Below are 24,815 nucleotides of genomic sequence, written 5' to 3' on the forward strand. Positions count from 1 at the left end.
TTAGACTTACTAATGGCCAAAAATGTCATTTTTAAGTCAATTGTGCATTCCGGGAAGAATACTTTGATTGGGGCTAAGAAAGATAAAAGTTGCAGAATTACATTTTAACTAGATTATTAATTTAGGTTATAAAATATGCAGACTGAGTATTTCTTTGGGTAACTTAAACACAACTTTCCATTCTTGCAGACATTTACTGGGCCAAGACCGATCTGACTAACAGAATTAAATAACTAGATTCACAGATCACTAGTCGGGAAGAATAGCGTCAAAGAAATGACCATTAAATAAAATGAAATTAAAAAAAGCTTTGGAGTAAGAATGCTCTGTTGCCGGTCAGTAATTTTTTTAGTTTCAATTTACAATTTTTATTTATCACATTGGTTGAAGCAGATTCTAACTACCCTAAAAAAACTCAGACCTGTAATGAATGGAGAGAATTACTTACAGGCTTGGATCCTTCCTTCTCCACTTTGGCCTCGGCCTCCCAGAGGTGATGACCGTCTGTAGAAAACACGCAAACAAAGAATAATATTTAGAATATTGTGATCATCACTGTGTTTCTAAGCATTTTGAATCGTTAGAAATTAGAGTTGGAATAGAATCATATTTGAAACGGCATTTGGAACGTTGTGGTGAAAAATAGTAGCTTGCTCATACGTAGCAGAGCTTACTTTTGTAATTATTACGGTGGTAATCCATAAGAATGTCTGTGTCGTGTGTCTAATGCTGACCTTGACAGAATTCCATATCCATATCGACGGTCTAATGATCACAACCAGCTACTCTGCTTTACAAACTCGCCGCAGCTGCTTTTCATTTCTTGCATGTGCCCAATCAGTGGCAGACCCCACTGCCAACAATGGAAACTGGGAACTTGCACGGCGCAAATACATTGAACGGTTGTTTCTAATAATAAGTGCCTAAATAAATATGGGATAAATGTCAAATATGGGATTTATTTTTTTAACAAAAGAATCTCACGGATTACCACTTTAAAGTTAAAAAACACCCCCAGGATCAAGCGTTGGCTTTAGAGTGTGTCACTCTAGTGTGTCGCCCCCAGTTTGCCCTACTTGGATCGGCAACCGTTCCCAGTTTACCCAACAGCGATGAAATCATACGAAACTCCGCGAGTGTTGTCGGCATCGTCTGCTGCGTCAGCAAGACGTGTAAAGCAGCCGCTATCGAAGACCGTCATCCTGTCTGACCCGCGGATCGTGAGCTCACATCCCTCGTCTGACTCTCACTGGAGAAGGGGAGAGAAAACGGAGAGAGAGAGCGGGAGAGAGAGAGGGAGAGAGAGAGAGAGAGAGAGAGAGAAAGAGAGAGAGATGGATAGCAGATACAGAATGAAGAGTCTGCTGGAAGTCTGATGCAAGGATTATATCGCAGCCGCACCGAAGGGAGGGCGGACATTTTTGGCGGGTGAGAGAAGCCGCGATTGTTCTCTTGTGTAACCCCCAAAATGCGTATGAGCCATTCCAAAAGAGAGCTTTAAAGTTCTGGATTCTGATCGTCGCTCGCCCCCAGAAAGAATGGAAACAGATGACTTGCTCGTCGACCGTTAAAGCTGTCAAGGTTTTCTTCAGTTCGTAGATTTAGATATGAAGATATTTGGTATAACTATTGTTAAACGCTCAAGGTTTTTATTTTTCCTCCCAAAAATCTGGGAATTCGCTTTTAACTCCAACTTGTCACAGTAAAGGTTTCCCCTCGGGCAATAAAATAGGTCGTAATTAAATGTTGGAAAGCATTAGCTCCCCTAAAAAAAACAAGTTTGATTTGTTATTCTGGTCTGCGAGTGGTGAGCAGGAAAGATATTTTCAGCGTTTTAACACCGTTTAAAGGCAAAAGATGGGAACCACTTTTTTAATCAGCTCTTGTTTATTAACAAGGCCGAGAATAAAAAGTATTATTATATTTTTCATGCATTCATTATTATTATTATTATTATTATTATTATTATTATTATTATTATTATATTTTTCTTTCACGTGGAGATCTAATATTTTACATGATCATTGTAAATTACTAGTAATATTGTACTATTATTATTATGATAATTATTATAAGTAGTATTATATTTATTTCCACATGGAGATGAATCATTATATATGATCATTATACAATTATTGTTTTTATACTATTATTATAAACATTTGTATCCATTCTTTTATTTGTTGTATCAATGTATTCATGCTTGTATTGTTTGTTTCTTTCAATAATAATAATAATAATTGCATATTTTATTTGCATAGTGCTTTTCACAATTAAAGAAAAAGCTAACTGGAGTAAAAATTCATGTTTATTTTGGCTATTACTGTTTTATTATTATTATTATGATTATTGTGATGATGATTATGATTATTATTATTGTTGTTGTTGTTGTTGTTGTTATTATTATTATTATTATTATTATTATTATTATTATTATTATTATTATTATTATTATTATTAATAATAATTTGCTGAGTTACATACCCTACCACTCAGCAGACTTTCTGCACTTTGATCAGTTAGAACTGAGGAAGGATGGAGGGATGAAGGATGGAGGGATGAAAGAGGGGGAAAGTGATACTGCCTTGGCCTTGCAGCGCCAGTGGGTTTTTTGGGTTTTCTTTTATTTTTCATGCTGTGTTACACTTGCCAAATTAAGGATATTTCAGCCAAAAACCACATCACAGTCTTGAGAGTAAGAGTAATGAATTCTAAAACCCAGCTTTAATTGAATCAGCGCTGGTCGCACCATTTGGACATTTTGTTTTTTGGGGGGTTGTTTGAACGACTGATCCGAACATCCCTCGTGTCGTTCTCTCTCCCATTTCCTTCTCCCCTCCTGTCTCTTTTTTTTTTTTTTTTGTTGCCTGTCTGCCTCCCTGTTCAGTCTCCCACTCCAGTTTCTCCCTTCCTCTATCTCATACACACACACACACGCACGCACGCACACTCACACACACACACACCCACACATAATTTGCTTCAAACACTTCACATCAAAACATTCCAAAAAGAAACTGAGCGATGTGTCGGTGTCCCATTTGAAGAAGAGCTTTGAAAGGGAGTGATTCGTTTGAATAGAGCACACTGGATGTGATCCATAACAGCAGAACGCTCCGGCTGCGTCACAAAAATTTGATCAGCGCTTTCACCAAATTGGATTCGAAAGCGAATACAACTTTATATATATATAGTCAAATAAAGATCACCCCCCGCCGCGGCTCTGAACACGCACGGAGCCACTCCGAGCTTCCGAAACCCAAGCCTCGTGTCGCCCTGAAACGCTGCCTTGGACAACATCCAATACTATCCCACCCCACCTCCCAAAAACCCACCACAAGCGTCTACACCCAGCCCCCGTCTTCCCGAAACGGCTAGAAACACCATCGGCTCTGACCGCCTCCCAGAAGCCTTTGAGAATCCACATCTCGCTGGGTGTGGTCTGCACAGAGCGTCACCTTCAGCGTAGACATAACACAGAGCGGCCATGACACAGCGGCGGCAGGGGCGGGGTTTTCTCGGGTGGGCGTACCGGGGTCCGACAATGTACAATACAGTTATTTGTCACGCCGGGTTTATAAAAGGAATCAAACGACTCCTTGTTCTTCCTAATTGGGGCAGGGCGGAGCCAGGGCCGGGCGGGCAGGGTGGCGTGCGCCCAGATCCGTCCTCACAACGCACAGTAAATATAAACACATGCTCGGCTCGGGTGCACGCGGCGCGCTGAAAGGACTCCCTTGTCCTCTGTCGGATGACTGACACTTCTTCCTTCCTGCCGGGCCAAAAGAGAAAAAAAGAACCCCCCCCCACACACACACACACACAGACACACACACACACACACATCGACATAAAACCCCACGTGCGTTTCTGAAGCTGCCATGGAGTCGCTGTCATGTGAAAGGGTCAACTGAGGGGAGTCAGGCTTTGATAAATGACAGATCGGGAGGAGAAATTCCCAAATCTGCTCACGACGGCGTCACCGGCATATATCAAACAAAGATCCAACTCTGCTTTTATGAATGGCACGCTGTAATTTGGAGGATATACGCGGCACGTATGTGAGCGGGATGGATTTGTTCATGAAAAACAGCCATTTATCTCAGAAAGCGTCTCCGAGTGGAAGTGGTTGTTTGCCAAGGCGATGGGATGGTGACGCGTCCGCGTCCGACCTTGTGCACCGCCCTCCCTGCGTGTGCACCGCCCTCCCACAGCACCCCAAACACAACGGTACAGCTTACTGCTGGTGTGCACCCCCCCCACTGTCCTCTCAGCGCCTTCATCTTCCCTGGGCTCATCCTGCAGGTTTTCCCACTCTGGCTCAGGTTCCAGACGCCACCTGGCAGCTCCGCCCCCGCTACCAACATCTTCTCAACATACCATTTGGTGGCTCTTCCACTTGTGCAGCTTCTCTGGCCAAGAACAACTGCAACGGGCCAGTGGCCGGGGAGGGGGGTAGCCTGGCCAGACGCTGCAGTCTGTTCTCCTCCATGATACTGACAAGAGCAGGCAGCCTCCAGATGTGGAGTGTTCTTCTCACCGGGGAGTTTCTCAACCACCACTGAGAGGATTCCCTTTCTGAGAAGAACCGTCTGGAAAGCCATGGGCTGTGGGGACGCTGCATAGATGTACTATCTAGTGTCCCTACAGCTCCTGGCTTCCCAGACGGTTCTTCTACTACAATACAATGCCACACTACCATACTACTATACTATGCTATACGATACAACTATACTATTCTCTGCTATACAATGCAACTATACTATACTATGCAATACTATGCAACTATACAATACTATGCAATACTATTCAACAATGTTATACTATGATATACTGTGCTAACCCGTATACATCATCGACATGATGTACACAGCTATACTAAACTATGCAACTATACTATACAATATGATGCAACTATACTATACTATGTTATACGATGCAACTATACCATACTATGCAATACTATGCAACATACTATACTATGCTATACAGATATACTATGCTATACTATGCAACTATACTATGCAATACTATGCAACAATACCATACAGCTATACTATACTATGCAACTATACTATACAGCTATACTATACTATGCTATACTATGCAACTATACTATACAGCTATATTATATTATGCTAAACTATGCTGCTACACTATACTATCCTATACGATGCAACAATACTATGCAATACTATGCAACTACACTATGCGATATGATGCGACTATACTATACTATGCAATACTATGTTACCATACTAAACCATGCTATACAGTACAGCTATACTATACTATGCAACTATACTACGCTATAGTATACAGCTATACTATTCTATGCTTTACTTTGAAACTATACTATACTATGCAATACTATGCAACTATACGATACTATGCTATACAGCTATATTATATTATGCTAAACTATGCTGCTATACTATACTATCCTATACGATGCAACGATACTATGCAATATGTATGTGACAAATAATCTCTTGAACTTGAACTTGAACTTGAATACTATGCAGCTACACTATACAGTGGTACCTTGATTTACGAGTGCACTAACATGCAAGTTTTCCGAGTTACGAGCCGTCGTTCCGTCGATTTTTTTGTGTTGATTTGTGAGTTACCAGGAGCGAGCTTCAGGTGCCGCCGCTAGTTGGCGTGGTGAGCGAATCCGGCCAGCCCCCGCGTCTCACTCCTTCACTTCACGTGGTTACCTGAGCGTGGAAGCATCGCTTTTGTGGTTTGTGCTCACGATTTGTGCGTTTTGTGCAGTTAATTTGCCCAAAAAAAAATTCTAACCATGGGTCCTAAGAAAGGAAGTTCTGAGAAGAAGAAGAGGATGATGTTGATTGAATTAAAGCATGAAATCATAGAAAAACATGAGCGAGGTGTGCGTGTGATGGAACTGGCAATTTTTTTTAAGTTAAGGGAAAATTAAGTGAAAAAAAATAAATAAATTGTAGCAATTAAGTTCAGCAATAAAGTGTAGCAACAAACGAAAGCGACCAAAAAACCACGAAACAAACTCCTCCAACCTCCTCTGCCTATCTCCTCCACCCTCCACCTCTGCCAGCATCTTCCGTTAGTCTGAGTCGTCTGATCTCCAAGGTAAATACACTTTATAAAACCAGTTTATTTCTTTACATGCTCTTATATTATGTTTTATTATGTTTTTACACAATATTTGTTATGTTGTTATGTTATAAAAAAAATTGGGGTGGTTTTTTTGGGGGCTGGAATGGATTAATGGCATTTCAATTAATTGTACTATGCTATACAGCTATAATATACTATGCTATACTATGCAACTATACTATACTATGAAACTATACCACATGTGATACTATACTATGCTATACCATGCTACTATACTGTACCATGCTATACTATTATACTATACAATGCTAGTATACTATACAAGTATTCTATGTTTTATAATGCTACTATACTAAACTATGTTATACTATGGCCCACTATACTATATTAAATTAGGCTCTACTAATCTATACTACTATACTACACTATACTTTACAACACTACACTACAACACTACACCATACTATGCTATACTATAACGTGCTACTATACTACACTCAACTATAAGATAAGACTATTAATCCCCGGGGGTGGGTTGTATGCAAATACACTATAATATACTGTATAATATTATATCATACCAAACCAGCTGTCTCTCCCTTACACCCACCCACCCACCCACCCCTACACACACACACACACACACACACACACACACACACACACACACACACACACACACACACACACAAACTTAATATCCCCTTCATCAACGCACTCATATGGATGAAGTTTTTCAGAACATGAGATTTTATAAATATCCCACAAACAGATATTTAATCAACACATTCTACCGCAGAGAAATAGCTTCCAGATAGCAGCGGCTGTATTAAGTTCTTTATTTAATTTGTTTTTATTTATTTGCTTTGGAGCTCTGCAGCTCCAGCCGTTCACAATACGATGATAAACTGAATCCAAATTTCCCACACACACACACACACACACACACACACACACACACACACACACACACACACACACACACACACACACACACACACACACACACACACACACACACACACGCACACACACACACGCACACACACACAGACCACTGATACCCAGAGTGCTGAAACACCTGAGGTGAACAAAGGCCATGAGGCTAAATCCGAATTTCCCAAAAGGACGAACCCAGATTGAACCTGATTCAGATTACCTCCTGTGTTGCTGGTTATCTCAGTTTGGTCTTCTGTGACGGGGTTAGGACAGGAGAGGAGAGGAGGAAGAGGAGGAAGAGGAGTAAGGGCTGATGAGTGCAACGCTAGATGGATGCTCCGTTGTTCTCCTTTTTTCTTACAGAATTACTAGACCGGCGTTTCACATGCTGTGCTGCTGCCTGGTTTTGTAAGACTTTCTTTTTGGAAAATGTGAAGGAAAATGTTCGATTGGTGAAATAAAACGTTTTCACTCCTCTGTGGCAACAGAACTCACCATTCGGGATTTATGAGACGATCATTAAACAGTTTCTCAAACCTCTGCCTTGGCACAGGAGAAATAACAATAAAAGAGTTGCAGAATTTTAAGTGTTGTGTGTGTGTGTGTGTACACACCGATCAGCCATATTGTGTAGCTCACCCTCGTGCCATCAAAAACAAGACCTCTGAAGGTGTCCTGTGGTATCTGCCATCAAGGCGTTAACAGCAGATCCTTTGAGTCCTGTAAGTTGTGAGGTTGGGCCTCCATGGATCAGGCTTGTTGTTCCAGCACATCCCACAGATGCTCGATGGGATCGGACCCTAACCCTGGTCATCCAGATGATGTTGAAGAAAATGTGATTTATCAGACCAGGCCACCTTCTTCCAGTGCTCTATGGGCCAGTTCTGACGCTCACATGCCCATTGTAGGCGTTTCCGGCAGTGGACAGGAGTCAGCATGGGCACTCTGACCGGTCTGCGGCTACACAGCCCCATACGCTGCAAGCTGTGATGCACTGTGTGTTCTGACACCTTTCTATCATAGCAGCATTAACTTTTTCAGCAATTTGCGAGGATATATATAAATATATACTGTATCTGTATACTGTATACACACCAATTATTTTAGAGCAAAGAAAAGATTTGTTAGGCTATTTGATTAATATTATGTAAAACTTGAATCGATTATTCCACAATATATGTCCCTGCAGTTGGCAGGCTTAAAGAAAGCTGGTAAGATTCTAGTCCTCAAAATATTATATTTTGTAGATTATGTTTTTTGAGGCTATTTCTTTTATAAATTTACACAAAGGCGTGCCAACCTATACACATTAAGATTCCTAATTTTGCTTCGCTGTGTGTACATTGTTGTGTTACGCTGCTTAAAAATACTTTCCATTCACCTTTTATCTATGTACCTAGGTAGTTAGCCTATCCATCCATCCATCCATCCATCCATCCATCTATCTATCCATCTATCTATCCATCTATCCATCCATCCGGAGAGCAGCTGGGAAGAAGCTCCGGAGAGACCCAGAGGGAGACTCCAGTTCTCTTAATGAACGAGGGAACAGGAGGCGCAAAGGAGAGCCTTGGAGAGGAGAGTGGAAGGATGGAGGGAGGGAGCAGCGTGGGCGGAGGGGTGGACGGGGGGAGGAGGGGGAGGAGGTGGTTGTTGTGGAAGCCTGGCTTCAGGGTGTTTCCATGGTAGGATTGCCCAGGAATCTGCAGCAAGTGCCAGACGCGGGGAAACCCTTATTAAAAACAAGGGGAGCCCACGCCCATCAGAGGCAGCCAGCGCACGGACCCGAAAAACACTCCGAGGAACCCCGGGACACCGCCGACAGACACAACAGACACAGGGACTGACCCCAAAGACGGGTCGTATCACGTTACGCACCAGGATTAATCATAGAGATGAGAGGAGATGAGAGACAAGAGATGAAAGGGGGAGAGAGAGATAGAGAGAGAGAGAGAGAGAGAGAGAGAGCGTCCGAGGTGAAATCAGCTCTGGTTTGGATGAAGCTCTGGGACCAATGCGAAGGCTTCCCCCCTCTCCTCTCTGAGCGACGTTTTTTCGCCGAGAGGGAGGACACGTGTTTACACGGTTCAGCCGCGGTTCCAAAAACCGAACCTCACGTTGCTCCGCAAAAAGCTAATCAAGGAAATTGCTGTTTGTAAACCTCCCCACATCAACATCTGGGAGCAGTCCCCGCTCGCTGCAAACCAAAGCGGCTTGGAGAGGGGGAGAAAAAAGAAAGAGAGAAAACAAATACTAAAGAGATGGCATACGCACATGTGGAGGCACGCACACACACAGACACACACACACGCACGCCCACATGTACACGCACACACAGACACACACACACACACACACACACACACACACACACACACACACACACACTCTTGCACGTGCAAGCGTAGCAACCACAGATGGACACATCCATGAACACACACACCCATCCACCCACGCACCGACACACACACACACACACACACACACACACACACACACACACACACACACACACACACACACACATACACACACACAGACACACACATCCACATGCTGCATTTGTGATTCATTCCTCCGCTGAACAGGCAATGGAAACTTGTGCAAATGTAAATCTGCTGGGTTAAAAATACAGCACATTAATGTGCACCACATGTGGCATTCTGGCAGGATGGAGGATATTTTGACGGCGGGAGAAGGAGGGGGAGGGAGTCCTGGGGTTTCTCCACTGACGGGGGAGGGCGGGACACACACACACACCGAACACACACACACACACACACACACACACACACACACACACACACACACACACACGCACACACACACACACACACACACACACACACACACACCCACCCACACACACACATGCGCACACACACGCACACACACACACACACACACACGTAGAAACACATAGTCTAAGTCTAAATAAACAAGCATCCAAACAAAGAAAATAATAAAATAAATATATATATATCTACCTTGGGCCTTCTCCACGAACAGCACCTTGGAGTCGTGCTGGAAGTTGTGTCCATTCAGCAGCATCCTCTCCCCGCCGGCGGCCGGACACGTCTCCAGGCTCTGCTTGTCCACCAGGGGCAGCTCCTGGGCCGATCTCTGGGCTGGAGAGAGGGACGGAGTGAGACAGACAGAGTGAGACAGAGAGAGAGAGAGACAGAGAGACAGAGAGACAGAGAGAGAGAGAGAGAGAAAGGCTGATGTCGCTGTGTAGCTGCTAGACACCCACTCCCCATGCAGACCTGAGCATCCAGACCGGCTGTGAATCACCAAGCTGTCATCGCCCGTGATGCTCAGCGTTTTATTTTCACCGAAACAAATAAGGACGTTCCCTCGCCCTCAAGGAGAGGAAAGAATCTGCGTACCGTGCTGCTCTGGGATTCTGGTTTTCCTCTCTATTTATTTATTTATTTATTTATTTATTTATTTATTTGTTGAAACTAATGGGCATCGGCGTTATTTTCTCCTGCCCTCTCCCTGTGTTGCACGGCTGTTTCTTCATACTCGTTTTTACTCCTTTGTGGACATTGAATGTTTTCTGAAATTCACATCGACGCATCCTAAAAAGTGATCTCTCGTGCTGCTGCCAAAAGATGCAGCTGCCTCGGGCAGAGACGTCTTGTATAAGATCCCCTTTGTGGCAATAGGACCAAGGAAGACAAAATTAGATTAGAACTTGAGAAATAAATTGTTCCTTTTATTTTGGCTGTCCTGGTTTGATTTAAATGCTGATTTCAAGCTCTCGTTTCTCATCTTTGGCAATAAAAACACTTTCTCACAAGTCTCTTTCTCTCTCTCTCTCTCTCTCTCTCTCTCTCTCTCTCACTCTCTCTCTCTCTCTCCTCGAGACACTTCTTCAGCAGACACAGAAAATGAAAGTTGGTCAGAAGCAGTTGCTCTGTGGCGGCGTTTCAACAGCTAACAATGTTTTATTTCAAGGAGCTGAGATCATTGTTGAACTACTGTCTTTCATTTAGCTCGTGGGACTAAATCTCGACGGCGGCTCTCGCTGCCAGAACCGCACAAAGTCCTTGATCTGCCCGGGTTTAAAACCCCGCTCTGCCGAGGGGTCAGACCCAGTGCAGCGTGAAGTCAATGGGGCTTATAGAGCAAAAGCCCAAAAGGCCCATAGTGGACGGGCGTGACCAACTAACTAGAGCTAACGGGCCTTTGGGTGGGAGGGTGAATCGGAGGGAAAGCTTGGAGACTCACAGCACTCGATGGGGTTGGACGCGACCTGCAGAGACACCGTTCGGCCGGTGGGCTGGTTGATGTGCACGCGGAACACCATGCGCACGCGGGTGTTCTTGCGGCCGATGTCCGTCTCGCCCTTCCGCAGCTCGATGTCGGAGTTCCGCAGTTTCAGGATGCCCGCGCAGTCGATGCTGCGGGGGGCGGGAAATATTGGTGGTGGTGGTTAAACATGGAGGCTGTCGGAGAAGAGATTCTTAAAAACGTTAAAAGAAGGGAGTGTCCCTGCGGGGGGCTATAAATGGCTTCCTTGAGTCTTCAACCAGATTGCAACAATGTGGACTGAAGAGTAAGGATGGGTTTTCTTTTTACAACCAAGATAAAATGATTAAAATATTGTTTTGTATGAACCATGACGGAGGGAGTTTGATTGGTAATGCAATAAACCATTTTGTCCTTGGCAAATTGTCAAAAAATGTTCCTTTAGAAATAAATATAATTTGCAACGGCCTGTAGGGGACTTCAATTGTTCATTATTGACAAAAGCAAAGTTTATAGATGGGTGAGTTGCGCTGCGGCTATTTGGTAATTCCCCCTTATGTTTAAAGGGAACCTTTTATACAAAAACTCTATGCCCTAATGTACGTCATCGCAGTAATATACGCCCCTTCAGTAGAATTAGAACCGCCCTTCATCTAAAAGTAACTCCACCCACGGCTGGAGCCCGACAGACATCGAAGCTAAGAGCTAAGCATTGGAAATGCTCTGTTATTGGCTGCAGAGACCAGCACAAATCTTTTAAAAGAGGAATAAATACAAACTGTTTGTGACAAAACTGCAGACGAGGGAAATGTAAGTATTTGCTGTGTGTGTTGTGTGTGTGTGTGTGTGTGTGTGTGTGTGTGTGTGTGCGTGCGTGCGTGCGTGCCTGCGTGTGTGTGCGCGTGTGCGTGTGTGTGTGTGTGTGTGTGTGTGTGTGTGCGTGTGTCCACGGTAGGTTGACTGTAATGTAGGCTGCGGCGCTCGATTTGCTCCACGTTTCTCCAAACAAAACCGTCGATGTATTTATTTAAATTTTATTTGCCGATGTTTCTGTAGTTGAATCAAACAAAAAATCCCAGAGCCCCGCCCTGTATCCCGTGGTGAAAGTCTGAACTAACTATTAAATGAGGCCTTGATCTAATATGAGTGAAGATTGAACTGGACTGATTATTTCTAGCCTCAATTTTGTTCAGAAACAGATTTTAATGGACTGAAATGAGTGGCGGTTTACATACTTCATACAACGGAACCCGTAAAAAAGCTCAAACTGCATTGGCTCACAACACACATCACATCACAACGCTTGCCTGCTCATTTACAATTAAAGCTACGCACACAGGAAACAGCCCGTTTTGGAAAACTATGGTTTTGAGGCATGTTAGGATGGCTAGAGTGCATAACTTCAGTGGTATTTTCAGCAAAACAATTGAAAAACTTCTTTCGGGGACCTCAGAGACCTACAGTATATGAACTTGCTGAAAAGGTCCCCTTTAAAGAAAAATCTGAGGGATTGAGCACACATTTGTCTGCTTCATATTTGTATAGTATTCATCAAACAATTCATAATGGTTCCCACCAGTTCCTGCACTGGCTTCATCTGACTTCTTTAACTTTTCTCATCTCAAATCTCTCCATCCCTTTCAAGCAAATTAGTTGATTTTTTTCATCGTCGTGCTTGTTGATCCCACATTCCTCAAATCCTTGTTGGTGTCAACTTTATAAACTTTTGCCGAGTTCTGAACACTCCCAAACATTCTTGGTCGGGTTTACTGGTGAAGCAATCAGGTGGGGTGCTGATGCTCAGGACCCCAGCGGTCCAGTTTGCCGCCTACATACTGTGAATGTACTGGGGCGTACTGAAAGGATGCCTGACCAAAAAGTCATGGCGCTAAGATGTAAATTCAATTTGGGTTTACACTGAAAACCCAAATTTAGTTGGAGTACTTCAACTTAATCCTGTGGCGCGGTATCAGAGAAATCTCCACTAAGCCCCGAGACTGAATTTGATTCATAACATACGACGTTTAGCCACCCAAAAATCGCGATGAATGCGTTTTTTGAGGAATAACACAATAACTCCATTCTGCGGCGCGTAATAAAACATCTCCACGTCACGCTGGAAGACCACGTCAAGACGAATAAAGCTCACACACATCACACCATAACTACTGTGGGGCGTTTCCACAGCGAGCGAGAGAGAGAAACCCAGCGGTTATATAAGTGTGTGTGTGTGTGTGTGTTGGGGAGGGTGTGTGTGTGTGGAGGGGGAGGGGGGGGGGGTGATGTGCTACATCCATTAAAAAGCAGAAAGTGCTGAGTCCAGCAGACGGCTGCTGCCTGAAGCCCAGACGGACCCCGGGTTCCTGTTCGCGGCTTTGAGGTTCCCTGGTAATCTGATCTGTGAGGCTTAGAAAATGGGAAACCCACCCTTCTGTGTACGCACACACACACACACACACACACACACACACACACACACACACACACATACACGCACACACACGCGCGCACACACATCTGTGTGCCGCAGCAGTCATGGGGCTTCTTCCTCACTCATCTGGATTCGTCCAGTTTTAAACAGCCACGGTGCCTCGTTTCGCCTCCTGTCAGGGCTCGACTCTAACGTTTGCCCAGTTGCCCCGGACAACCAGATTTGGGTCATTGTCGACCATCCCCTGCGGTGTGGTCGCTCCCCTTGTCAGCCACACAAAAAATAATAGGCAAAATGTTTACATGGTTTAACCTTGTACAAAAAATTAAAGAAAAAGCAAGTTAGACTACAGTGAGGAACCAGTACTCAGAAGTCCTCAGATATTTTACTTCAGTTAAAGTACAATGACATTCCTACTTCAGTAAAAGTGTGAAAGTACTTGCTCTTCAATGTACTCAAAGCACTTGTCATATCCAGTGTCCTGATATATAAAGCCTCTCACACGTCATATAATGCAACTGTACCGTGTTTAACACAGATAAGTGCACAAAGCAGATATAAACGTACATATCAAACACAAACTATTTTATACTAGCATAAGATTAAATTCTATAATTAAATAGTTTTAATCAATTTGAAACATTGGATTATCCACACTATATTTGGAAGTTATGGAACTGTTTTCCATCTTAAATTAAATACCCCCATAGTCACATATGAATAGAAATATTCCATTTCTATTCAGCTTTTATAATGAACATCAGTTTACTGAAAGTTAGTAGCGATACTAATTATGTATAAAACCGCAATAATTAGATATTGAATCGTATCATGAGCCAGCTCATCAATATCAGATAGAATCTATATCGAATTGAATCGTGACCGTTTGTATCAAATCAAAATCTAAAGTGTGAGCGCTAACCAACACACACGCACGCATGCACGCACGCACGCACGCACGCACGCACGCACGCACGCACGCACGCACGCCAGACACACACACACACTCTCCAGGCTGTGTCTAATCAGGTGTCACAGATGGGAACCTTCATCCAGACTGTTCACACTTAATTTTGAGGATGGGTGATGATGGGTGATGGTGGGTGGCGGTGGGTGGTGGTGGGTGGTGGTGGGTGGTGGTGGGTGGTGGGGAGGGGTGGTGGGGGGGGGGGTGCACTCACAGGGCGCGCATGTTGTTTTCGGGCAGCAGGGGGATCTCCAGCACCTTGGTGCTGCTCTGCAGCACCTCGTGGCTCGGCGTGGACACTGTCTTGCCCGTGATGCGGTGGACCTGGTAAAAGGCGTGAGGACGCAGCAGGCGGTCGTCTGCCGTCCCAATGAAGAGCTGCAGCGTCAGAGGCTCGCTGTCCATGTAGCCGTGGAGCTGGGGGGAAGAGAGAGTTGCAGGTTAAGTGCAATGTTTACACACTTGTTCTTCTAGTCTATATCCTTATTTGTATCTATATTATACAGTATGTGCCATCGTTTATGGGAATTACGTTAGGTTAGTTTCACTTATCTGTATGTCATTTTTTTTTCAACAGCAATGCTTACATCTTTCTGTTTTAATCCTAGGTTACATGTACACCTAAGTTAGCAAAAATTGAGAGACAGACAGCAAACAGACAGACAGACAGACAGACAAACAGACAGACAGACAGACAGACAGACAGACAGACAGACAGAAAGCGAGACAGACAGAGAGACAGACAGAGACAGACAGACAGAGAGACAGACAGAGACAGACAGACGGAGAGACAGACCAGTCCCAGTTAATCTCTCTGGTCTCTGAAACGGCGCCCGCTCACACATGGTCAGTGAAACACACCGTCTCTCGGCGTGTGGCGGTTTCTTAAACAAAGTTCCCATTTAGCCTTTCGCTATCGCTCCACTTTCCCTTCACTTTCAGCCGAGCAGCCAGTGGAAGGTTCTCCTGCGGCAGAGTCAGTCCTGGTGGGCTGTTGACTCCACAGTAGCTGGATCTGCCAGCGGGCGCTGGAGCCACCCAGAACATACAGCGCTGTGATTTGCGAGGGCGGCGCTGCCTCACGACAACACTAAGCCTGTGTTGCCGAGGAGCCGGGTCACGGCAAATCCACAAAGCCCCGGCGAGCCAGAGCCAAAAATAAAAAATAAAAGATCTAAGTATGGACTGTATTCTGATTTTTATCAGTAAAAAGATCCCTGCAGGATTTGGCTGGAGACGCTTCAGAGGCTCGGCTCGCTGAAGCCGGGGCTCCGGGGGACCGGGGGCCCGGCGGTCCTGACGGCTCCCAGACTGCTGGAAGTGTTGCCTGACATCGGCCCCCGGCCAGCGTGACCTCAGCCACCCAGGCTGCGCAGAGAGCCCAAATCCACATCCACAGCTTGAAATGTGAAACCAGCGGCAGCTACCGACACGCTGTCTCAGAGCCGTGCATGCTTGTACAGTATGTTATCCATTCACATGTATGTATGTATATATGTATGTTATTCATATGTACATTATCCATATGTATGGTGAGAAACTGGAGTGGGAGGAGACACAAACAACCGGGGGTTTTTAAGATGACTGGGACGGGAGAAGTTGTAAAGTTGGGTGAGTCGCTATATCGATATAATGTTGATATCAGGAGATATCGACATTCTCATGAGATGATATCTTGTCTCAAATATCGTCTCGTGTAATATCGCGATATAGTTAAATGTTGTCTTTAAGGATTCGTTACAGTAGAACAATGCAGTTTCTGAAGATGATTGTTTGATGATTGTTTCTGAGGTATTTCTTGTGTGTAAATATTTTATGAAATTAACAATAGCCACACCCAGAATATTAAATTTCAAATCAGCAATATCCAGGGATGTTTTGTTAATCCAAAACAGATCATGATTGATTTGGGCAATATCACCCAGCCCTAATGAATGTATATTTATATGTTTGTATATAATCTATATTCATTGCATCATGTGCATTCTTGGTGTGGAAGGCGGACCTCGCCACCAACAATGGAAACAGCAAATAGAGTAGTACAAGCACAACGCAAATACATTAAATGGCTGTTTCTTATAAAATGCCACCTAAATTAAGTATCAAATACTGTATGTTGTTGGGTTTTTTGTTTTTTTTGACCAAAATGATCTTACGGATTTACACTTTAAATTAAGTTGTATGTGGAGCATATTTCCCATGGCTTTATCTACAGTCCATTACATAACCGCCTATTAGTCAGTCTGGGTCATAGTATCAGCTGAATGCCTAAAGTGTAAACTTGTGTGAAGTATTTGTAAATGAGGCCTGTGTTGACTGACAGGACAGGAGCACTCAGGGCATGGACAGCCCATAATAAAAGCGAGGCTTCCAGTGGGGAAGCACAACATGTGATTTAGGGGAGGACCTCAGCGAGGGTTAAGAGGCTGCAAAAGGACTGTATATTTGTGTAAGGAAATGGTTTGCTGCCTAGCAATGCTGTTTATTTAGGCAACAGGGAGGGTGTGATGCAGAGAGAGGTGGCCTGTTCACCAGGCTGGGAGGGATACTTCCTAAAAAAATGTAATCTGATTACGGATTGCCTCATGGCAGATTAAACCCACATCTGAATCGCAAAATAAACTTTATGACAAAAAAAAAAAATCTATATTTCATGTACTTTGGGTTACTAAAATTCAATAGCTGGTGAAAACCAACCATTTACACCATGATCAAAATATTTTTTTGACACTTTGAAATGTTACCCTGTTGTAGGGCACCATGCGTACTACGTGATGGAAATTAAAATACAATTCCAATAGTTTTTTAATGAACTTTCTGAAATAAGCGGAAAATGCCGCCCCACCCCCAAAAAAGGAAGCTGAATGTTGCTTAATGAGCCAATATTGCATGAAAAAAAAACCATTAAGAAATGAAACCAGAAACTGGATGTCATGTGATTTAGACATCACCCAAAGTAGAGACGTATAAGAGATTGGGAAATATTTATATGAAAATATGAATTAAGCTTCATTAAACCACGCTGAGATACATTTTTCCCTCTGTGTTCCCATGGTGTATTAATTTAGTAATCAGGTGATTGTAATCCCACTACATGTAATCCCAACTCTTGTTGTTGTGCACTGGCAGTTACAGCCGCCCCTCCCAGGCGCTATTATCACCCACCAGTGGAATGCCAAGACTCTGGCCGCTCAAAGCACCAAGAGGGAGGAGAGGACGCAGCAACGAGGGGCATCATTCCTCGCAACGCTCATGGTTTGTCATCCAAATATTTGGACTGTGGAGATTGGGTTGCCTAGCATGACTAAGTAGCAACTAGCAATTCCAGTTATAACCAGTTATGCTGACTAGATCTGAGGCCATAAGGATCCAGAAGGGCCGGCATGGGAAGATGATGATTATACCAAAAACTCAAAGGTCTTGTTATGTTTGTTTTTTTTTGTAAATATAAAGACTTATTATAATGGTTGGCGTTTCCCAGCAGTGGACTGTTGAGTCCGTAGAGCAGTGGTTCTCAACGTGGGGTCCTCCCTGGACCCCACGTTCGCTTTAAGAGGTTGAAGGGAGTCCCCAGCAAACAATAGTTCAACTTCAACTTCATTAGCACCATGTCTGTGACTACAGAAATTGTATTCAAGTTTGGACTTAATCATATCTAACAATAAAAATCTTCTCAGATCAGGGTCCCTGAGAAAAACTCATATCGCACTGAGGTCCTTGATATGAAAAAAATAAATAAAAAATTGGGAATCACTTCTGCTGAGTGCACAGGACACACAGACAAACCCGCCTGGCGGTGTGGGCTCAGGGCATTTCCTCCAGGCTGGAGTGCAGCACCAAACCTATGAGCATGTCTGCGGTGAAGCGTTGCACAGAGCAGCACACAGCGCACACGGCGTGAGGGCGTGCGCGGTGGAGCCCGGCGGCCACCGTGGCATTGAGATGGGAAGAGAGAGAACTGAACTCGGCCCAGTCCTGGACGCTGAACCCACACAGAAACAAGAACGCTCCAGAACAAACTCTGAGGAACCGTCTGACTCAGTTTGGGGGGGGGGGGGCTCCGGCAAGACTCGTCTCCACCGTGTAATCAGGTCGAGTCGGGCAGCGCTCGGGGCCGCCCAAAACTTGAGGTTCAGGCCCAACCCCCCCCGCCCGCCCGCCTCCAAACATCTCCGTCGGGCCCTGCCAGAAACGTGTGTGTGGTTTAACCGCCCCCCAAACCAACCCCCCCCCCCCCCCCCCCCCCATCCCCCCGTGCACGACGCAGCAGCGCATGATGATGTCAGCCGTGCACACGCAAACTTTCCTAAACAAAGGGAAGTCTGTGCTGCGCGTTCGGGGTGGAAGCCGGCGGAGAGGGGGCGAGGGCGAGGAGGGGGGTGGAGGGGAGTCGGATAGGGGGGTGACGGGGTGCAGAACACTCTCTCTCTGTGTTTGGCCGAGGCCAAGCGAGGCCCCTTTCATTAAATCATTAGCACCTAATCAGTGAGCCAAGCACGTCGCTGGTGCAGATGTGGAGTGGACGCTGGAGCGATGGAGTGTTGGGGTGGGGGCTGAGCGCGGAGTAGACGCTGACTTTACTTAGCGATTAATTGTCATAAAAATGTCACAGTATAAGCCTATCTTATGAGGAAGAGCCATTTATTGCCATCAAACATCGGAACGTATACATTTGTGTACTATTAGTGAAGTGCCCCAACTTCGCATTCTATTCGATCCCACATTTTCCACATCTGCTTGGATTTGAATGGAAACATGTGATTTTGGGATGAAGCAATTTTACAAAATGAGATTAGCAATCACATAATAACTGTCACAGCTCTGACGTCGACCTGACTACGTGCGTGACGAGCGCGGTTCTAGATATCTGAAGCGTTGTCGCGCTGCCGAGGTATCGCTGTGCTGTGGCAGGGCCTGTGATTTGCCTCCAAATTGGTTCATTTCCAAAGTTTGCAGACAAATCGAGCCGCATGCAGCGAGCAAAATAAGTCAAAAAATAAAACTTTTCTTGATTAGACTCTTTAGCCTTCAACCATCACCCGACAGAATATTAAGCGTGGAGGAAAAAAAACATCTTTTGAAGTTGTAATGCCATGCACTAATACAATGCAGTGACTCAACTCACAGTTTTACTTTTCCCAACAACTTTACTTCAGACGCTTTGATTAATAGGCAGACTGAGGTCAGCGGTGTAGAGGAACGGTTGGAGGGGAAACCAAAACAGAGGGTCCAGCCGTCCGACGCCTTTCCCCCTCCGCAGCCTTCAGACCGCTGCAGCTACGGCGGTTAAAGCTCATGACTAAGCTTTTACAGGCGCTGCTACATCACTTTGCAAGAGTCTCGAACCGACGCAATGGAAAACTTTGAGTCACCCTCGTCTGGACAGGAAGTGACAGAGCGGATGGCTCTGTCTAATAGCGTGCCTGCGGCATTCCATTCAGAAATGTGACATCTCCCAATAACACAATAGCCAGGTCATGATTTGAAAAACACACCGTCCGATCTATTTTAACACACAATGTAAGGGGAAGAACGTGGTAAAGCGAGAAGTGGCAGGGGTAACTCTATCAGCTCAGGGACAGTATAATAACAGCCTAATGGCAGTACCGTGTGTTGGCCTAATCACCAGAGAAAAGCAAGTAGTCTAGCAGACCTGCACCACTGGGTGTCCTCCAGCCAGGGCCTTGACGGCTCCCCGGCTGCCCTCCGTCTCATAGTGGGCGCGGTGGTGGGCTCTGGGCTGGACGTCGATCTGCAGCCGGTACGGACCGGAGCTGGACGGCAGCTGCCAGTCCAGGGCAGGCAGAGACGGGCTGTAAGGGAGGTCAGATCCAACATGTCAGCTTGAGGGGTTGGGAGTAGAGTATAGTTTAGAGGCACTTATCCAGGTAGAATGTGCAGAATGTGCAGAACGTTCTGTGATTTGCTGCGCCTTGTGGTATGCTTGTAAAAGGTCTCTCACTTCACTTAAATTAAACCATAAAATCCCAAAATGTGGTTATAACTCACTTGCTGTCAACAGATACTAAACTCTATATAGTATAGGAAGGATTCAAATTAGGGCTGGACAACTATCTGTTGGCCAATTTGTCCTGATGAAGATCTCAGGAGTGATTAGTTTTTGTTCTTTTTGACAGTTTTTTTTTTTCCCATCAAAGACATTTGTTGAGCTTCAATCTGCAATACTGAGCCCAACACTGTTTAAAAGGAAAGTGCATGTGTTTGTCCTTCCACATCTTTCTGTATCTATCTGTCACACCTTCACTTTGCATGCTCACCTGACATATTGCTTTGGCTTGGACCATGAGTACGGGTGCTGAGGCACATCGAGAAAACCTCCGCAGTATCCCTCCTTCTTCAACGGCAGACGATTGGAAGGGTGGTCATCCTGACAGAGCTCCTCCCCTCTGGGCTCCACCTTCAGGCTGACGGAGGCGTTGTGCTCCATGCTGGTCTTACGGGCTTTCATGGGAATTCCCTCCCCCAGGTCAGCCATTCCGTCAGTGGTCAGGGCGTTGATGGCTGCCAGAATGGCGGAGTTGGTGTACTGGTTGGTGTTGGGCAGCCAGGTCTCTTCTGTGACACTGAGGCGCGGGGAGGTCTGCGGGGACAGGCCGGGGGAGTGGTTGGGGGAGTACGGGTAGTGCTTGTGGGAGGCCCCGCCTCCGTTGAAGCTGTACTTCCTCTTTGCGCCACAAGGGGAGTTAGGGGTTTGGGGTCTGGAGCCCCGCCGTGTGCCCATCCAGGTGTCGTCTGTCAGGCTGGTGACGGGCGAGGTGGAGGGCGAGTTGAGCGGGGAGCCGCCCTGGGCGCAGGCTTCTCCCGGCAGGGCGAGGGTCGAACCTTTGGGGGAGACGCTCGGGGACTGCCAGGGGGAATTCTGGGGGGAGTTGTCATAGTTATAGGAGAAGCTGGATTCGTAGGAGGCGTCAGAGTGGCAGCTCCGTGACGAGAGGCTGCTGGCCGGGCTGAGGCAGCTGGGATCGCGGTAGCCGTCTGCGTTGGGCAGCGTCAACGTCACGATGGAGTTGACACGCTTGGCAATGGGGAGGCTGCTCTCCTCCACCTCGTCCTCTGGAAACTGCCCGTAAGCCGTGATCTCGATGCGGGGGCTCTCCAGGGCCGGGGCGCCGTTGGGTCGGACCCCGGGCGACGAGTAGTAACCTGTGTTCTGCATGTCCTCCTGTGAGTCGTAGCTGGGCGGCTGGCTGACTGAGACGGAGATAGTGGGACTAGACTGGAGGCTGAGGTACTGGGAGGGAAGACACGGGTTGCCCAATGGGAGGGAGAGACTCACGTTCGGGGTGTAGCCGTAGGCATCTGCAGAAAGCAAACGGATGGAGCTTGTTACCATAATAATCAAACACACATTCATTGGCCTGCTCACTGAGGCACACTGTAGCAGCTGCCAAGTTGAATATTGTGAGAGCTGTTTCAGAGGTGTTGCCTATAAAGGCATGAGAACAGCATGCCTACTGGATCTGGCCCTGGCCATGCACCACTGCAGAAACCAAGCAAGTATGTCTTTTAATATGAGAGTGAAGCCAGAGAACAAACCCTCATCTATGGGTTTTACCAAAAACCCAGCTAAAGCGCACGGAACGCAATGACATAAAACCCTCCCTGGATGCCGCAGCTTCTAGAAAGGAAGTTAAGACATAAATAGATGGGCCAAAAAAAACTCATTCTGTAAACCGCATTCTAAAAATAACCTGGGGGGCGCGAGACCAGGTGTTTGTTCCACTTCACCATGCCAGATTTACGCCACATTATGTCCATGCTGCGACCTGGGCATTATGAAAACACACATTGTTCCTTTTGTTGGCCAGTTTTTTTTGTTTTGTTTTTTTTCCAACAGGTTTGGAAATTAAAACACAGGAGGGAGATGACTTATGCTTGTTTGTGTCAAAAAGGTGCCTGTGGTACTGGGGCAGGTTAATGAGGATGTGCCAACACCCCTAAAGGGTATTAGAGCACAGGGAACTCTGTCTAGCCACAAAATCTGTGGCACAGCCTGAAGTCACAACCAGGGGCGCAGGACGGGGGATAATGGGGGCTGCGGTTGGGCTACATGAGAGTGAGTTAAACCTGGCCACGCTGCAGCACGTTGATACTGATGGGGATTAATGTGACTGCTACAGACGGAGCCGGTCAGACAACATGCAGCCACCGCAGCTTCTGTCTGCAGTAAATTAAAGAGAATTAGGGGCCCGACCATAAAGACTATGACATCAGTGCTGCACTAAATGACTCCTTGTAATAAAAGAAAATAATGCGTGCATTTAATACTGCGGTGCGTGACAGTAATACGGGTCTGCTAACGCCTGTAGTCTATAAATAGATTAAATAGGCCGTTGAGAATTAGCTGCATTAAGAAGTTATTCAATGAGTGTGTGCTTAGTATTGGTCTGTTGAGCTAACCGAATAGAGCAGTGATCCTCAACTCATATCACAGACAGTAATTTGATCCCCATTGGGCCACAGACCCCATCTGATCAGATTAAGTCTTTGGGAGCCAAATCAGAGGTTTTGATTATGAGATATGATTTAGTCCAAACCTCCTGTCTATAATATAGGTTTTGAGAGAACAGTGAAACAAGGATCAGAAAAGTCATTATTGTCCACTCTCTCATGGTGAAGCTTAACTATTAATCAATTGGCTGGGGACCCCCTGGGACCTCTTGAAGGACCCCTGGGTGTCCCCAGACCCCATTCTGAGAACCACTGGAATAGACTACCCAGTACCAAGCATGTCACGTTTTTTCATGAAGCAATATTATTCACTGGACCCTGTTACCAACAAGGGTTAATGTGACCCACGCCCACATTGCCCAAATCACTAGGGAGGGGCTCACATCACATTTGTGCTACTGCAATAAAGTTCATTTACTTTAACACACATATGTATGAACTTTTTTTTTTTTTTAACTACACTAAAGTACAGCTTAATTTAAGTATAGTTTTTGTATACTTTTAACAGGTATACCATAAGAATACATAATATATATACACTTTTTCAATTTAAGTTCAACTATAAATATACTTGAAAATAGTAAACTTTCAACATGTTTAACAAAGTACATGTTAAGTTAGGTAGTGTTTTCAACGTTCTTTTTCTAAGTGTATATATACAACATATATAATTAACCTGTACTTAAAATTAGTACTCACAAGCAGCCTAAACAAGAACCATAAAATACATTTCAAGTTTACTCACAGAAAAGTACATATGGTCATACAAATTTGACTAATATACTTTTCATACATTTATATACTTTTCGACTTGCATTGGAACAGTAGGTCCTCTTATACATCATTTGAAGCTTGAGAAAAGTGAGAAAGATGAAACGTGTATTCTGGATACAACGCCAACGGATAATATCCCTACTAATAATAGAATATCATAATAATATGTGCAATATAGTTCAGTGTGTGTATGCTCCGAATCTGACGCACCACACATGACTAACTTCATGCCCAAACGTGCGTAAAAGTCACTGTCAAATCAAACTCACCCTCTTCTGCAGATTTCATTTTGGTTTTCTTTTCACTTCTGAATGCAAACTTTGACAGCGGCTGAAGCGCGGGATGGTTTATCCATAAAGCGACGTCCACCGTCCTCTCCCACGGTGCAGAAGACGAACCACAATATGAAATGATGAACGAAAAACAACCGACGCTGTTAGAAAGGACGCGTCAGAACAGGTCCAGTTCGGTCATGGCAGCGACGGAGCCGCTTCCTTTTTGAAAGTAGTTTATTCTAGTCCGGGTGTTGGGTCTGGGAGGGGGATCCTGCCGCTCCGCTGCGTGTGACGCACTGCTGTGGCGCTCAGAGGAATCTCTGCGCTTTTAAACCGGGGATCACCCTGCGCCAAGACGCACCGCCCCCAAAACAAAAGGGCCAACCTCCGGGCACACCAGACCTCCAGGTTCAGCCTCCAGATCCTCTGGGCTTCCTTAATCGCCCCGTCTCTAGGTTCAACCTTTACCACCTGGAGTCCTGGAGTCCAGATCTCCAGGTTCGACCTCCAGACCATCAGGTTTCGCCTTCCAGATTTCCAGGTATAACGTCCAGATTTCCAGGTATAACGTTCAGATATCCAGGTTCAACCTCCAGAT

The 24,815-nt window shown here is 45.3% G+C and overlaps 1 protein-coding gene across 1 annotated transcript in view; it reads right to left on the reverse strand.

Annotated features, from left to right (window-relative positions):
• The window catches only part of nfatc1 (nuclear factor of activated T cells 1), a 38,500-nt gene extending 14,000 nt beyond the window's left edge, over positions 1-24,500 (reverse strand). The window contains exons 1-7 of the mRNA XM_080011049.1: positions 24,212-24,500; positions 20,975-22,016; positions 20,350-20,509; positions 14,911-15,113; positions 11,278-11,450; positions 10,029-10,169; positions 449-504 (exon numbers count right to left, since the gene is read on the reverse strand). Coding sequence (XP_079867175.1) covers positions 449-504; positions 10,029-10,169; positions 11,278-11,450; positions 14,911-15,113; positions 20,350-20,509; positions 20,975-22,016; positions 24,212-24,230 — 1,794 coding nt within the window. The 5' untranslated portion in view covers positions 24,231-24,500. The remainder of the gene's footprint in view (positions 1-448; positions 505-10,028; positions 10,170-11,277; positions 11,451-14,910; positions 15,114-20,349; positions 20,510-20,974; positions 22,017-24,211) is intronic.
• Between the last annotated feature and the right edge of the window lie 315 nt (positions 24,501-24,815).

The sequence above is a fragment of the Zeus faber genome, assembly GCF_960531495.2.
Source record: "Zeus faber genome assembly, chromosome: 1".
Classification (NCBI taxonomy): Eukaryota; Metazoa; Chordata; class Actinopteri; order Zeiformes; family Zeidae; genus Zeus; species Zeus faber.